The sequence below is a fragment of the Condylostylus longicornis genome, unplaced genomic scaffold (genome assembly GCF_029603195.1).
Source record: "Condylostylus longicornis isolate FDR11 unplaced genomic scaffold, ASM2960319v2 ptg000001l, whole genome shotgun sequence".
NCBI classification, from domain to species: Eukaryota; Metazoa; Arthropoda; class Insecta; order Diptera; family Dolichopodidae; genus Condylostylus; species Condylostylus longicornis.
In genome coordinates, this window is record NW_026577970.1 from 2,831,582 (window position 1) to 2,847,640 (window position 16,059).

A 16,059-nucleotide genomic window follows, 5' to 3' on the forward strand; every position below is an offset into this window, starting at 1 on the left:
AACTTTAACATAACAAACATATCAAGGCCTAGACTTTCCTTTTTTTATGAATGAGTTTGAATCGCGAGTGTATTTCTGGCGAAATTACATTTCTGAATATAAATACTATATAGGTATGCATACGACTACAGATGTATGTATGAAGTACAAATACTTCAATCGCAGTATACTGGCAACCTTCGGAATGACAGATATTTTGTTTATTTAAATTAATTCAGATTTTTTTTGAACAATAACAAAGGAACAAAAACGGACGATCAGATAAACATTAAAATTTAGAAGAAAGTTTTGGAATTTGCGGCAATGGAGAGTGTTTATGATCTTCCAATGAATGACTTGATCAATATCAAGGAATTTTTCAAAAAATATTCAGAAGTATTAGAAAAGTATCCTTTACCTTCAAATGACGAAGAAGTAAAAGTTATGATGAAGTTCCAAGGATCAGAGGAAGAATTCGAAAATCTAAAAAAATCCATTTTTTTTGACGTTGAAAAAGAGTAGGTTTTTCAAAATATGTTCGAAGAATATAAAAAAATAACTTTGTAAAATTCTCCTTAGTTCTGTACCAATAATTGAATGTGACCCAGGGAAATATTATAGAAGTACAATAGTAAATTCATTAATAAATATTCCAGTACCAGCGTTTGAATTAGAAACTTCAAAAGAATTACTGGCATATAGGTCGAAAATTGTTAGCAGACACGGAACTAAAAAAGTATACCCTTTCGGTAGAACTGAATTCAATTACCATTTAATAAAGAACGTACCTGAACCTCTTTCAATAAATGAAGAAAATCTTATACCGTTTTGTGATGTTTCTATAACTGTAAGAATATACCGCCCATTTTGTTATGGTGTTTCCCTAAAAACAAGTGGCCCGTCATTTCAAGAAGAATTTTTAGTGTTTGGGGATCAGTATTTAACGGATTTACGAGATAACATTTCATGCGAATTTAATGAGCGTTGTATTTTTGATATCAGTTCCAATTTAGAACGTGAATTACCAAAACAGCAAGCAAAACCCGGCTTCTTCTTTATTACAAACACATTTTATAATGATACCAGAGATCCAAATAATCCCGACTATTCAGAAAATATAAAAACTTGGCTGGAAGGAGAAACGACTTTTCGAGGCAAAGAGTTTAAAACAGCAAAGATGGAGGAAACCAAATTTTCAGATTTAGATATTCGTTTAGGTTTTCCGCAAGTTTATCAACATAATGGAAACTGTGAACACTTGTTTTGTTTTTCCTCAATACAAATTTTAACACAAACTGATCATTTGAAAAAATCTCAATACCCAGTCTTAACATCAGCTTCAATACCTAAGTATTCAAATTGTAATATGTGCGGCAACTCTCAATTTTCATATATAATTAAAGATAGTAATAAGCAATTAAGTGATCCAGCATTTTTATGCGATCCCTGCCTTCGAAATTATCATTATATTGACGGTAAAAAAATAGGAGAATTCAAAGCATATTTAATAAATGAAATAAAAGTTGAAGATTCAGATGAAGATATAGATACGGATGAGAAAACTAGTTCTAAAAATGATGAAGGAATCAACTCAAATTAGCAAAACTAATACCTATCTTGTAAAAACGCTTAGTTTTGATCTATTATGGTAAATTTAGTTCATTAAGTTTTTGATTATTGTTTAATACATTGAAATAAACGATATTCTAAAATTTTTCTTTTTTTAATAAAACTAAGTTTATCATATTTACAGATTCAATCTTTACAATTAACTTATAAAATAATATACAATGTAACTCAATATAAAAATTAATCAGTTACAAAATAAAATTTATATTAGTTAAATATTTTTTTAAATTTTTAGCTTAGTGAGTGTTTTTTTTTTAATTTTTTTTTAAATTCATAAAAATACTTTCTTATTTTTTAAAAATATAAAAAGCTTTCTTCCTAAACAACAACTTGCAAATTTTTTTTTTTAAGAATACAAAATAAAACATATTTTTACTATTTTTATTACACTTATAAAGTAACTCAAATTAAAACAAAAATCTGCTGTTAATGTAATATATTCAGTCTGGAATATCTATACTAATGATTGGAACTACTGGTTTAAGGTGATCAATTTTTTTATTAAGCCCTTTTCTACTTTTTTTATCATTTCTATCAAAATCATCCATTTGAACATTTGAATCCAATGGAACATTTTGACCAGCTGATTGGGTTTCTGTGTGGTATGATATATCAATATTACCGTATTCTTGTAAAAATGGTAGTGCAGATAATAAAAACTGACTAAAGCTTTTTCTAATACCAAACCACCATTTATTACCACCTTTTGCACTAAAGCTCAGTATAATTAAAGTAAAAACAGCAACTAATAATGGGCTGAATATAATTATGTAACGATATTTTAATTCGCCTTCCAATTTATCTGCAATTATGACCTAGAAAAGGTAATAATATTACATATTTTGATCACAAATTGATATTTGATCCTATGCATATTTTATTTACCTGAAAACATAATAATGGTAGCACGGTGCAAGCGTTACCTATAGCTGAATGTAAAGCCGCCTTTTTTTGTTGCAACGAAATTTCTGGTGTTCTCATCATTATACCACAGAATATAATATTATACAGGACACCTTAAATGTTTTGAAAAAAAAAAAAATAATAAATTATAATAATATATAGGAATTATTTATTTTGATGACAAATTAAAAGACATCAATTCATTGAATTTTATAACATAATGGCAAGTAACCTGAACGACACATATATCATTATATCAACATGGATGTATGTATATGTAGATAAATATGTGGTTTAATTTGAGAACTAAAGAAAGGACGACTGGTACTGAAAAGAAGCTTGACATAACTATAATTGGAGCTCTTTCAATTGATTGTTTTAAATCATTTCGAAGCTCATAGTTGTAAATTACACAAGCACTACGACTGATTGCTACTTAAAATTGATATATAAAAGTAGAAAAAATTAATATGTTTTAGGAGAGACAGGTTGAGATTTCTTTCTCAGATTGATCATTTTCAATAAAACCTGAAATAAAATTTTACAATTGAAGTTCAACTGGGCTCGCAACCAACTATTAGATTGGGACATGATTTTCGTGTGAAATATGAAGGGAAATGAAAAGAACCGTTTTTGCGTGGTGGAAATATTCAATCTGCATTTGAAATATAAAATTCAATAGATTTGAAATATAAAAAAAAGTAAATATTAATTATACTTACTGACTAGACTTAAGCAAACAACTATCCACAGTGGTACGAAAACAACTTCCCAACTCCATGAAACAAATTGGTCTAGTTTTAATGGCAAAGATACAAATTGCAAAGCATTTACTGCTAAAAATAATTCTAATTCAAATGAGCGATCATGTTTAACAGCCCAAACACATGCTCCGACACTAGCAACACTGCCAAATATTAAAGGAATAAATACCAATACCCATAAATGACGTTTTGATGTTAATTGATCACAAGCTAATAGTTCGAACATTAACAGTATTAAATGTAATGACAATGAAATAAGCATTGCTTTGAATTGTGTATATGAATCTCCTTCCAATCTAAAATTATAAAGATATAAGGAAGATTGTTAATTGATGTTTTTTTACATTTAGAATTAAAATAATATTTTGTTACCTATAGTGAGGATATCGACACCATACTATAGCTCCTACAGTTGCTCCTTGTGTATAAGATTACGTTAAATATCAAAATTAACTTTTTGCTAAAATAAAATTACCTAATATTGTTATACCCTTCCATACCCAAAGTGGTGTAAAAACTGCATACCAAGGCCAATCTATTTATGTAAAAGATAACAACAAAATTATATGTGAAATTTTGTATTTTGATACAGATATACATAGATACATATGAACTATTCAGTAAATTATTATTAAATTAGAAAAGCGTACAAACACTTATTCTAGTTTTATATTTTTCATTTTTTAAAATATGTATAGGAACTCTATTTTTACCAATATCTCCGTCGAGTTTTAAGCAGAATAGTGCTATAAATGTAAATAAACTGCAATGTACAATAAATTTACTGAAAAGAGAAGTATAAAATAATTTTAATTAAATTAAATGAAGCTGACTAATATATAAAATATAGTTTTCTTTAAATTATTAAGTTTTTTTTTTTATTTTGAGAAATTTTTTCACAATATTTATGTTGTGTCACTTTAACTAAAAACTTTTGCAACAGAAAACAAATTTAATATTGCAAATCTAGAACATTTAAATATTTACCTTGGATTAAAATCACGAAATAATGATTGTAAATTCATATTGTAAATAAATAAATTAGCTAATTTGACTCATTTTTTTAAAAAAATATTTTTAAGCTACTTTTTTCAACAATCTTTTTCCATTCTATAATAAATTAGTGTTGCCAACCAGAAGAAAAGATGGTTTAAATTACTCTAGGAATGAAACTCATTTTTAAGAAGTGAAATTGATTGAAATTTTGCCTCTAATAGTTTTCAAAGCACTTAATTTACGCGCCAAAGTAAGTATAACTTGTAAGTAAGTACACAATTTATTCTTTTATTCAGCTGGATTTTTTCATATGAAAACATTTATCTTTACACAAACTTTATTGAGAATAAACTATGTAATTCAGTTTGTTAAAAAAGGAAACAGATTTACTCTTTACTTCGTTTACTTGGTAATACTTCATATTTACAAAGATTGAAAATATTGACTTTACTTTAATTTACAGTCTGACATATGAATATCTTTAAGCTCAATTTGCACTACAGATCTTTTGCTTTTCTCGATAAAAATTTATTTGTACATCAGTTAAGCTATTGTAAGCCGCTTTACGAGACAATTTAAAAAATACCTCAATAAATATTAGTTCTTGACAATAAGCCGATTTTTCATTCTGTTCTTGTATAAAACTGATAATGCTAAACACCAAATAAAAAAAAATTACAAAAACAAATACCATATACAAAATAAAAGGAAACAAATGACGCAACGTACACAAAACATGGCGAAATTGCATTTTTCAAAGAAGACATCTTGTAGTCTTTATGCCATGTCTTTGAAATAATTCGATTAAAAAACAATTCAGTTATTTTTTGACAACGTCAAAGTGCATGTTAAATTAAAAAATCTACTTATTTAATGCAGTACAAAACATTTTTACCTCAATTAAAAATCAGATGTGTTCCAATTTTTAGATTCTCCTAGAGAATTTTACTGAAAAGAAAATTTCTCCGCAAAAAACAAAAGTATTTCTATAACGACATCTTCTTGCTGTCATAAAGAGTATTTTTATTTTTTTAGTGAATAAAGTATTTTATGAAAATTAATATAACAAGAAATTTATAATTAAAATTAATAAACTAAAATAATTAAAAGGAAAATATTTGAAAAAGTAAAATATTCAGAATATAACAGCAATGTTATATTCTGAATATTTTACTTTTAATAACAGTTAATGCTAAAAACAGCAGAGTTTATAAAAAATTTATTTTGAATTGGTAAATACTACACATCAGAAAAAAAAATTTTCAAAGGAAAGGTTTGTTAGTGACTTAGTTTTAAAGAAAAAGAGGATTAAAAATATTAATAATAAAATTCAAGATTGATAAGTATTTACTTTTACAAGAAAATCAATCTTTGTCAATTTTTCTATATGCATTCCAAATATAACAGCTTAAAAAACTGCCACTCTGCTATCAAATGGCAAGTCACAACAAAAACAAAAAACGTTAAAATAGCTGATCACAGCCCATTTTCCTCTAAAAATTATGTTTACACCATTTTTTATTTTATTCCTGTAGTCGAAATAGAAACTTTATTTCTATATCTACTATATTTTCTTATAAACGAAAATAGAAATTTCGGGTAAATCTCTTTTTTTGTTCCAAGCCTTGTCAAATTGCAACTAATTTTAAATGCTAAACTTTGTTTTTTTTCCTAGAAAAGCGATGCTAATGAAAAAAGTATGCAACAAAGAAATTTTAATGATTTTTTTTTTTATTAAAGTAAAGAAATTAAAATTAAAAAGTGTTAGAAAAACCTGTTATATAAAAAATATAACACCCCAAGAAACAAGCAAAATTTTTTTGGAAAAAGGAAAAGGTGCATAGTTCCAAATTGCTACTCCCATTTAAACAAATAGTCGTTTCCCATCATACACATGTGAATATTAAAAGAAATATTCATAATTAAAAGAAATATTCATTCAATAGGGTTAAGTATAATTCATAATTCGTAAGTTAATTAAGTTTTTAATTTTGGAAAGAAAACATTTATTTTTGCTTTGTTTTAAACTAATATTACTTGAGATGACATAATTTTACCAGGAACGCAATTTTTTCTACGCAAAATTAGTTTATGTTTAATAAAATGTAGCATACATATACTAACAGTAATAGTAAACAATGTTGGCTGAAGAAGTTTTTATTTCAAATGTTTTATCAAATAGTATTAGACATGCATGTATGGATATCTTCGGAATTACATCTACGACGTATAAGACACATTGACGGTGTGTTATGTTCCGAATTCGTTTGATGTAGTGTCTGCGACGTTGTTGATGATTCCGAACAAACCCTTAACAGCATTTTGATTCAAAGTACAAAAAGAAATTATGTATATGGTAAAATTTATGTAACGCCAGATGTCGCAGAGACAACATTAAACATACTCTACACATAAAACATCGTAAATTTTTTTTTATATTTTAGAAGATTGTACAATGTGTCTAATGTGACGTAGATGCCATTCCGAAGATACTCAAATGATTTGTTCTTTTTTTGAATGTGAATTGTTTTGTTAATCTCTTTATAGACTGAAAATTTGGTCAACAAAGAAATATATGAACAAAATATGATGTCGTTGAATGCAGAAAGTAAAATAAAATAATATTGTGAATTATTTATAAAATATATTGTTTTAGAATGGATAAATATATGAAGCTCAGTTAATTAGTGAGGAAGTATATGACTATTTTAGTGAGTAATAACCAAAATATCAACTAAAATTTGTTAAAATGGGCATAGTTTTGGAATCATTTTGTATCTGAAATTCAAAAATGTAATAAAACATCTTTGCCTCACATTGGAAAATGTCTTGCTAACATTATCGTCATCAACAAAAAGTGTATTGCAAATAACACCACACTTAAGGCATCAAAAATATCAAAAAAATAATATATATTCACTTTTAAGCGCCGTATGGTATATTGCAATATAAAAATATGAATATTTAATTTCAATTTATGAAATAAATTTATTCAGAGAAAAAATTAATGAGTTCTTTTCAAATTTGACTTTAATATTTTAAAAATATTTTTTATTTTTATTAAAAAAAAAAATAGCCTACAAATAGCATATATTTACAGCCTGATCGTGTATCTCGCTTTTTTTACTCACTTTTCATTCACTTCCCAATCGGAATTCTCAGTATTTTCTAATGGATATTTCACTTTTTCAATAAAATTGCTCATTTTTTCAATTTGTGTTTTTGCGTTTTTTCTCAAATCATCGACTGAACGTCTCACTTTCAAAAACAAAGTGAAAAAGTTTTGTATAGGATAAGCAATACCAAATAATTCTTCTCACTCGAAAATTACATTATACAAGCATATGATAGTTACTCACTTTCTCAGTAAAATAGAAGCCAAATAATGAAATAAAATAAACATGATCCTATTATGATTTTCACAATGCTTGGAACAAAGAGACAACTAGGAAGAATTTGCCTACAATGTTTTTTTGAAGTTGCTCCTTCCTTTAGAATTTCTAATTCTTTGGTTAAAATTAAGACGTCTTGTCAAAAAAATTAAACATGTATATTATTTTCTGGTGAAAAAGAACACGCTCATAAGAAAAAAGCTTTTGCTTTTTGCAAGTTTACTGAGTTAAAATTTAATATGAGCTCGTGAAGGCGCCTATATTTTGTTTTGTATTATTTTATTATCAATTTTTCTTGCCAATTTCTATATACATATGTATGTATATGCCATTTGGGCTTTTTTAGATTAGAATTTTGTATATTTTTAAAACTTATCTTCTTATATTTCAGCACTAACTTATTGTACAACTTAGTCTTAAGTTAATTGTTTTATAGTAGTTTTTATTATGATTCTTCCAATCCCTGCTTTTGTATTATTTGTTTTAAAGAATGTTTTCCAATTATACCTTTGCTTTTAATTAATTTCACTAAACGAGCAAAATTTTTAGAATTTTTTTGTGCACTAAATGTTATAACATTCTTAATATAAGAGTTTTGTTCGTATGTTAAATCGTAATTTGTTATCGGTTTAGTGTTATGTCCATTGCTTGTATTTTCTGCATTATTCTGCGGAGGTTTTTTATTCGCCTGATGCGATTGATTTTGTGAACTTTGCATTCCGCATTTTTTATCAAATTGCTTCTGCTTTTCAGTTTTGAATTTTTGTTTTTCCATCATCTCATTTTTTAATTGTCGCCATGAGGCAGAGTCTCTTATTTTTTTATTTCTTTCTCTAAATGCCTTAGAAATATTGATTTTTTCCCCTTTCTTCAATATCTTTGAATTATTCGCCATTTCTTCAATTTAGTCAACTTTTTATCATATATTTAGATTTATTACCATAAGGCAAACAAATTAAACGTATCAATGTCAAATATAACTTGTCAAAACGTTTTCCGAAAACTATAAATGATGTCATTGTAAAAAATTTCTATTTCGAAAAAAGGGATGGATTTCCGTAAAATTTGAGTATGACAATTTAGTGTTTTGACAATCCCTATAGTTGTATGTATTTCAAATTTTATATAAGGTATATGCTCCATCAATTTTTGGTTTTTAAGCTAACAATACTTGAGATTAAACCAATCTAAGAGGAAACAAGATAAAAAATTGTAAGGTAACTTAGTCAAATTTTAATAATAAGCAATCTCGTAAAGCTGGAAAGTTTTTAACCGAATATGATCTTTTGCGGAGGGGTGTTCTTGGAGAATTAGGAATGGACAATATTTTTGTTTATACTGTATCAGTTAACACCATGGTTAGCAAATAATTTTAATCAAACTTTTGTATAAACTACTAATAATACTTAAAGAACATATGTTATTTCATATTTTTCCCTAAACATTAAACCTTACTTATAAAATAAGAAAACCTAAAAATAGTAGAAAATAATTTAAAAGTATTTACGTATTTTACTAGATGAAATTAAAAATTAAGATGATTAAGCTTGATGATGAAAATTGTAATTGTGTAAAGAAATTGGTGAAAGAACAAAACGCTGGCCCAAGTTTTACAACAATGAAAATGGCATCACAGACCAATACATTTCAGTTGGGTATCGAAAACTTCAAGTCAGTACAAAATGTCACTGAAGAACTGAAGGTTTTGGGGTATATATAAACTTATTCAAAATTGACCCCCGATGTTTAACTTTTCTTCATTTTGCTAAATTATCAAAATGAAAAAGTTTGCAATCGATTTTTCTTAAACAAGGAGTTTCATAAAAATAGGTCTGTCTGGTAAATGAAGTTTTTAAAAACTTTATAAAACTTTATAAAGTTTTAGTATACAAAGTGTGCCATATAATATTTTTTGAACAAAAATGAGAGAAAGTATGAGGTCAACGTTATCTCAATGTTTAACGTTTTTTTTTCAAGTTTTGTAAAACGAAATCTAGTATTTTAAAAACCTTTAGTTGTCAAAACGTATGTTCTTCTTTATGTATGTAATGTTTATATTTGATAAATACTTTGAAATTTTACATTTATTAACTATTTTTTTAAACATTGGGAAGACGTTGACTTCATTATTTTCTCTAATTTTTTTCAAAAAGCATTATACCAGCCGCTTTGCATATTAAAGCTTTATAAAGTATTTTCAAGTTTTATAAAGTTTTTAAAAACTTTCTTATACCTATTTTGTTTATCTACATTGCACAACATTTTTCCTACTTTACTTACTCATAAACCTTTTTTTTATTTTTTAGTTTAAGTCTTACTCATAAGAAATTTTTTTCGACATTTTAATTCTAATTGAAGTAGGTTTGTAATTTCTTTTAAAAACGCACCCTTAAATATTCGAAAACAAATTTCTCGTTCCTCCCTGGCGCTATTTTTACTCTTTTCTTTGACAAGTATGTCAGTTCCATTAAAAAAATTGTTTCTCTCGCATCTTAATTTGTTATTGTTTTGCGTCCTTTTTCAAACAAAATTATTACTTAAATTTGGAAATATTTTAAACAATTTTTGTCAGAAAAAAAGTAATTGTTTGTGCATATAATTTAGACGCATAAATATTATGTCAAATCGGTATTATCGAAGTGAGAACTGCGCTGAAACTATTAACAAGGAGTTTTCAATGGCTGGAACATTTTTGCCTAAAAACAATTCAAAAATATTTTCGTATGAAAAAGAATATCTTAATTTTGAAAATGAGCTATTAGACTTTCCTTTACGTGATGTAGGCGAAAAATGCGGTGAAATATATATTCTAAATTGCAGCGGAGACGTTGTATACAGTTGTCATTTTTGTGATGGCTATTTCACGAATATAGGAAAGTTAATTTATCATTGTTATGAAGAACATGGCTTCAAAGATAATCGACCAAAAGAAACTTTAACATCGGTTTTAAATAAAAATAGAATAGACATAGGTTTGGAATCTACACAAAAAGAGTCCCAAAACGAAGAAAAGAATAATGTCAGTGACACATCGAATCAGAATGTCAAAGGAAATTTTGCAGATAATGCAACCGGAATGAGTGAAGCTCCTACACATATTAACTTACAAACATCCAATCTACCAAAATTAATACATACCCCTGGAGGACAAAAATATTTATTAGTATCAGGCCCCGTTATGAATAATTTTTCACCTCAACCGCACCACATGCACTTTCAACCTACACAGCAAACATTTGGTTTAGTGAATCAGCAATTTGCAAATAACTTCGCTCAAATTCCACAAAATCAAGGTTATATTTACAATTCTGGTCCTATTCATCAGAATGTGCAAAGCACATTTGTAAATACCCCATCACACAGTGTTTCTAATAATATGGTTGGAGGGTCATCTTCAGAACGGGTTCCAGAAGAAAATGTTCAAATGACAAGTTTTGATAATTTGATTGAATTTGATAGCGGTTCAAATTCTAATCAAAGTCCGTCAAATGTTCTTCACAAAGATGTAGGTAATACAATAGAAGAAATTGTTGCAAATTATCCGGATGAAGATAACATTTTGCCACCTACAACAGCGGAACAGTTTGTTATAACAACTGAAGAAACATCTAATCAGTGCGCGCAAACATATCAAGATCAAGAAAATGGGAACCCTGATATAATAAGTGGAAATAAGATTGAAGCTCTTATTGAAGAACTTGTAAATTCAAACAGTAATAGCCAACAAAACTATATATCAGAAAATGAAAATAATCAAACTAATATAGTTCTCTCCGGGAATCATGGACAAACTCTCTATGTACAGAATCAACCTTTTTTCCCAAATAATATTCAAAATGATCCTGGTGATAATATTAGGAATCATTCTATAATATCACATCAAGATCAATCCACATTATTGAATAATGAAGGAATACATCAAAACTATATTTTTGATGGTCAACATTTACAACCAGCAAATTTTGTTGGTACGTCAAATAACCAAAATAGTGCCCAAAATCTATTTATAAAATTTAGCGAGAATGATGGTAATATATACTTATTAAATGGATTTAACAATAACATGAATATAAATGGTATCATAGATTCAAATAATCAAATACAAATTTCTACGCAAAATGAAATTATCAATGAAACGACCACAACTGAAGAGGTAAATATGGGGGAGGAAGAAATTGTTGAAAGTAGAAAGACTATGTCAAGAAATAATAATTCTTCCTGTGAACAGCGAATTGACAATTATTTAAATGAGTCATCAAAAGGACAGAGTCTTATGGAAAATAGTCCAGAAAATTTAGCAAATAAACAACAATTAAGTACAATAAATGAACAAACAATAACAACAGAGAATATTGATCTTAGTAATATTCAAATACAACATGTTTCAGCAGAAGAAATCGTTGCTGGTACATCGTCGCATATACATGAACAAGAAGTAGGAATAATGCAATCTGACATGGAATTAAATATGCAAACTGACGAACAATCACAAAGTATAATTTTACAATCATCTAATGAGGGTAATGCAATGGATATTACGGAATCAGGTTTGTTCTTTTTATTGAATTGAGTAATGTTAAACTTTATCAATAATAAAATATTTTACAGAATCTGATATTTTCAATTCTCGACAAAATATTGAAGAAACTGTTGATAAAACGCCAAAGGACATGTTTTCAATGAAAAAAACGAATGAACCAAAGTTTTTAGATAATTTTCAAAAATTTTTAGAAAACAAAAGAGACGAGGATTATACTCCTGACATCAGAATAAGTGAAACTGGAGTCAATGAAGATGACGAAGAAGACGACGCGATTGGCGAAAGACACAGTGTAGGACCGGCTTCAGAAAAAAGTTCAGATGCATTTAAAAATTTTGCGTGCAAATTTTGTGGTAGAGTGTTTAAGGAAGAATTTCATTTGAAATTGCATAACGATAGGGCACCTCCTACAAAATGTGAACAATGTAACTTATTATTTTGCAGTTCGAAATTATATGCTAAACATGCGAAATCACATGCAAATGGTAATATAAATTCAGTTAAATAATAGTGTTTTATGTTGAACAAATTATCTTCTATTTATAGATGAAACCCCCGTTATAAAGTGTGACTTGTGTTCGTTAACTTTTCGAAGTCAACATTTTCTTGAAATGCATATGAAAAATCATAATGGTAAATATAAATCTTAGAAAGAAATTAATTAAAAAAAGTTAAATATATAGTTAAATTAATACGAAGTGTACTGATTGAAAATGAAAGTAAAGGATATAAAGAAATTAGAATAATATTACATTATTTGGAAAAAATTTTAATTTATTTTTTTTTATGAATAAAGTAATCAAAAACTAGTTTATTTAATTGCATATTACATTATAAATTTTAATTAATCATTTAAGTTTTTTAAACTTGTAAGATTTACTTTTAATTATTATTACTTTTGTTAATTGTTTTGTATATTTGATTGTGAAAAAAGCAAAATAAATAACAAAGTGATATTGAACTTTCTAATACATTAGTAATAATTTCCCAAGTTATTGAAGAGTATTATATATAAAAATTATTATTAAATTTTTGTAAGTTGAAAAGAAATTAAAAAAGAATTTATTCAAAAAAATAAATTTTCAGTGTTGTCTTTTATCTAATAGTATTTTTTAAAACTGTTTTTATGAATAATGAAATATTCCATTATTTCAGGTTTTTGATTATTTTATTTAAAATGGGTTGAGTACAATGAATTTTTAATGATTTACAAGGGCTAACAGTTTACACCTTTCACTTAAAAAAAACATATTAGTTTCTTTGTTTTTGAGTAATCTTTAAATCTTGAGTCTAATTTTACATACCAATAATATATTTTACATTTAATTATTTTTATTATTCGCCAGTCAATTTCATGAATCACTCAATCTAATTTTACATCTTATATTTGATTCACTATTTTGTGTCTTATGTTTCTATTTTTTTTTTTTTAGATGTTCGACCATTTAAATGCGATATTTGTAAATCAACATTTCGCTTTCAACGTTTTCTAGACTTACATAAAAATCGACATTTAGGTAAAAAACCGTATGCTTGTAATTTTTGTGAGAAATGTTTTTTTACTGGTACTGAACGTGGTCAACACGAAACGTATCACTTAATGAAAGGTTGCACATTTAAATGTAAAAATTGCGATGAAGAATTTCCACAGCGTAGTTTTTTAGTAGATCACATGAAAACACACAGTAATATAAGGGTATCTTCTCCGTTTAGTTCTAATAATACATCTACTACATTATCACAGTTAATAAAGAAGAATAATAGAAATGAATGTAAAATATGTAAAATTGACTTTAAAACAAATGAATTATTTAAAGAACATCAAAATTTACACGCAAAAGATAATGCGAATAATTCTAGTAATAACCCTTTACTATTGGATGAAGATAACAAAATTGTAATACAAAGCTATAGTCATAATAATGATGTAATTACTATTAATATTAATTCAAATTTAATACATAACAATGATAATTTAAATTTAGAACAAATAAATTCTACGAATTTTAACAGCACCAGTAATAATAGTAACATGAACAATAACAGAAATAATTTTGAAAATATTAGTAATAGTTATAATATAAATCATAGCAATGTTACAAAAGATAATTTGTGTAATGTTAATGATGGTAATAATATGTATGATACGAATAACGTATTAGTTAATCAAAATAATGTTGAAACAAATGATTCAATGCAATATTTTAGTTGCCAATATTGTGAGAACAAATTTTTAAATTTGAATATTTTGAATGAACATTTAATATACTGTAATTCAAACACAAAAAATAATTTAATTAATAAAAATAATAAGTGCAGGAAATGTAATGTAATATTGGTGAACTCCAATGAGTTAACAAACCATTTAAATAGGCATTGTTGTATTGAAGAAGAAATTGATGTTGTTTTATAAGGTTAGATAGTTATAAAAGAGAATAAAAAAAATGTTTCTATAATTGAAATTGCAGATTTTTTTTTATTTTAAACAAATAAATTAGAATATAATATGTAATTGCATCATTTGTGCTAAATAATTTTTAATTTAGTTTTAGTTTGTTAATTTTTACTTTATTAAGTCATTATGATTTTCTTAAATTAAAAAAAATAAAAAATTGAATACAAAATATTGTAAAAAAGATTTCGTATTCACAAAAATTAAGAAATCTTGATTAAATTATGATGCATATTTCATTAAAAAAATTAAATATATTTACTGAAATTAATATATATCTAAAAATATTTTTGGTAAGTTTTTTTGTTTAGTACAGTGAATAAGTAAGAAAATATATTTTTTGAATTTGTCATGAATATTTGTATTTTTCAATAATATTCTAAACTCAATTTTTATTTAACAGTTCCACATAATAATTTTATAAACAAAAGAGAAAACCACTTCTATTTTTTTTATTTTTAAGTTATGTTATAAAAACACTTGAATTCATTTAAAATAACATATTTGTCAATAAAATAAAATGAAGAATGCAATGTATAAAAGCAGTAAATTCTGACAAAAAAAAGATAAAAATGTTAAATGTTATGTACATCTAATAAAATTTATAAAAACAATTAATTTTAATGTACTATACAGTGCTTTAGAAAAATAATTTGATATACGTTAAAAAACTTTAACAAAAAAACGCGGCTAATAATATTATTTATCATATAAAGTAATGTATTTTCTAAAATTATTTTTCTAACAAATTAATTTTAATTGAAAACCAATCTGAACTGATAAAATAATTTAGTTTTAATTCCGTTACGTAAAATTTTTATTAAGTTTTTTTTTTTATATTACAAATAAGCATATTTCCATACAAATTATTAAAGCAAAATGTATTAATTTTTTTTTTATTATTATTAAAATATTTAAAAGTAATAATATAAATATGTATGTATGTATCACTTTTAATTTTAATTTTATCAATAAAACTCTAATATTAACATCAATATATTATTTATGTCTCCAAAAATTCTTTTGAATGTTTTTGATATTTATAATGCTGTTGATGTACATATATAAATATTATAATTATATTAAATATTATTTAAAAACATAGAATGTTGTTTCAAATCGTATAATTTTTATACATTAATATAAATAATATTATAATATTTGACCAATCAGCCTTATTTCATCAAAACAGTCATATGTATTTGCGTCACGTTTGGAATAAGACCAAATAATTAGTTATATTTACCAAATTTAGACTTACACATTAGATTATAATTTACATAATATTAATGTATTAATAAAGAGAAAAAAATATGTTTTTTTTTGCTAAAATACAATAAGATACTCTCAAGAACCAATTAATTTATTTAAACAATTTCAAAATGTTTAAAAAGAATTCTGAAA

At 25.6% G+C, this 16,059-nt stretch overlaps 3 protein-coding genes across 3 annotated transcripts; 2 read left to right on the forward strand and 1 right to left on the reverse strand.

The window, feature by feature from the left end:
• Nucleotides 1-224: 224 nt before the first annotated feature.
• Nucleotides 225-1,595, forward strand: LOC129608850 (snRNA-activating protein complex subunit 3). The gene is made up of 2 exons (XM_055520643.1): nucleotides 225-497; nucleotides 559-1,595. Exons 1-2 carry the CDS (start codon nucleotides 304-306, stop codon nucleotides 1,577-1,579), a joined length of 1,215 nt encoding a protein of 404 aa, XP_055376618.1. The 5' UTR covers nucleotides 225-303; the 3' UTR covers nucleotides 1,580-1,595.
• A 316-nt stretch (nucleotides 1,596-1,911) lies between these two features.
• Nucleotides 1,912-4,415, reverse strand: LOC129608926 (transmembrane protein 185B). Its single transcript, XM_055520758.1, has 7 exons — nucleotides 4,263-4,415; nucleotides 3,989-4,059; nucleotides 3,751-3,810; nucleotides 3,648-3,693; nucleotides 3,234-3,571; nucleotides 2,494-2,624; nucleotides 1,912-2,423 (listed from the first exon to the last, which is right to left on the reverse strand). Exons 1-7 carry the CDS (start codon nucleotides 4,298-4,300, stop codon nucleotides 2,049-2,051), a joined length of 1,059 nt encoding a protein of 352 aa, XP_055376733.1. The 5' UTR covers nucleotides 4,301-4,415; the 3' UTR covers nucleotides 1,912-2,048.
• A 5,738-nt stretch (nucleotides 4,416-10,153) lies between these two features.
• On the forward strand, nucleotides 10,154-14,774 carry LOC129610202 (putative uncharacterized protein DDB_G0282133). The gene is made up of 4 exons (XM_055522698.1): nucleotides 10,154-12,210; nucleotides 12,272-12,688; nucleotides 12,750-12,836; nucleotides 13,637-14,774. Exons 1-4 carry the CDS (start codon nucleotides 10,281-10,283, stop codon nucleotides 14,614-14,616), a joined length of 3,414 nt encoding a protein of 1,137 aa, XP_055378673.1. The 5' UTR covers nucleotides 10,154-10,280; the 3' UTR covers nucleotides 14,617-14,774.
• Nucleotides 14,775-16,059: the final 1,285 nt, after the last annotated feature.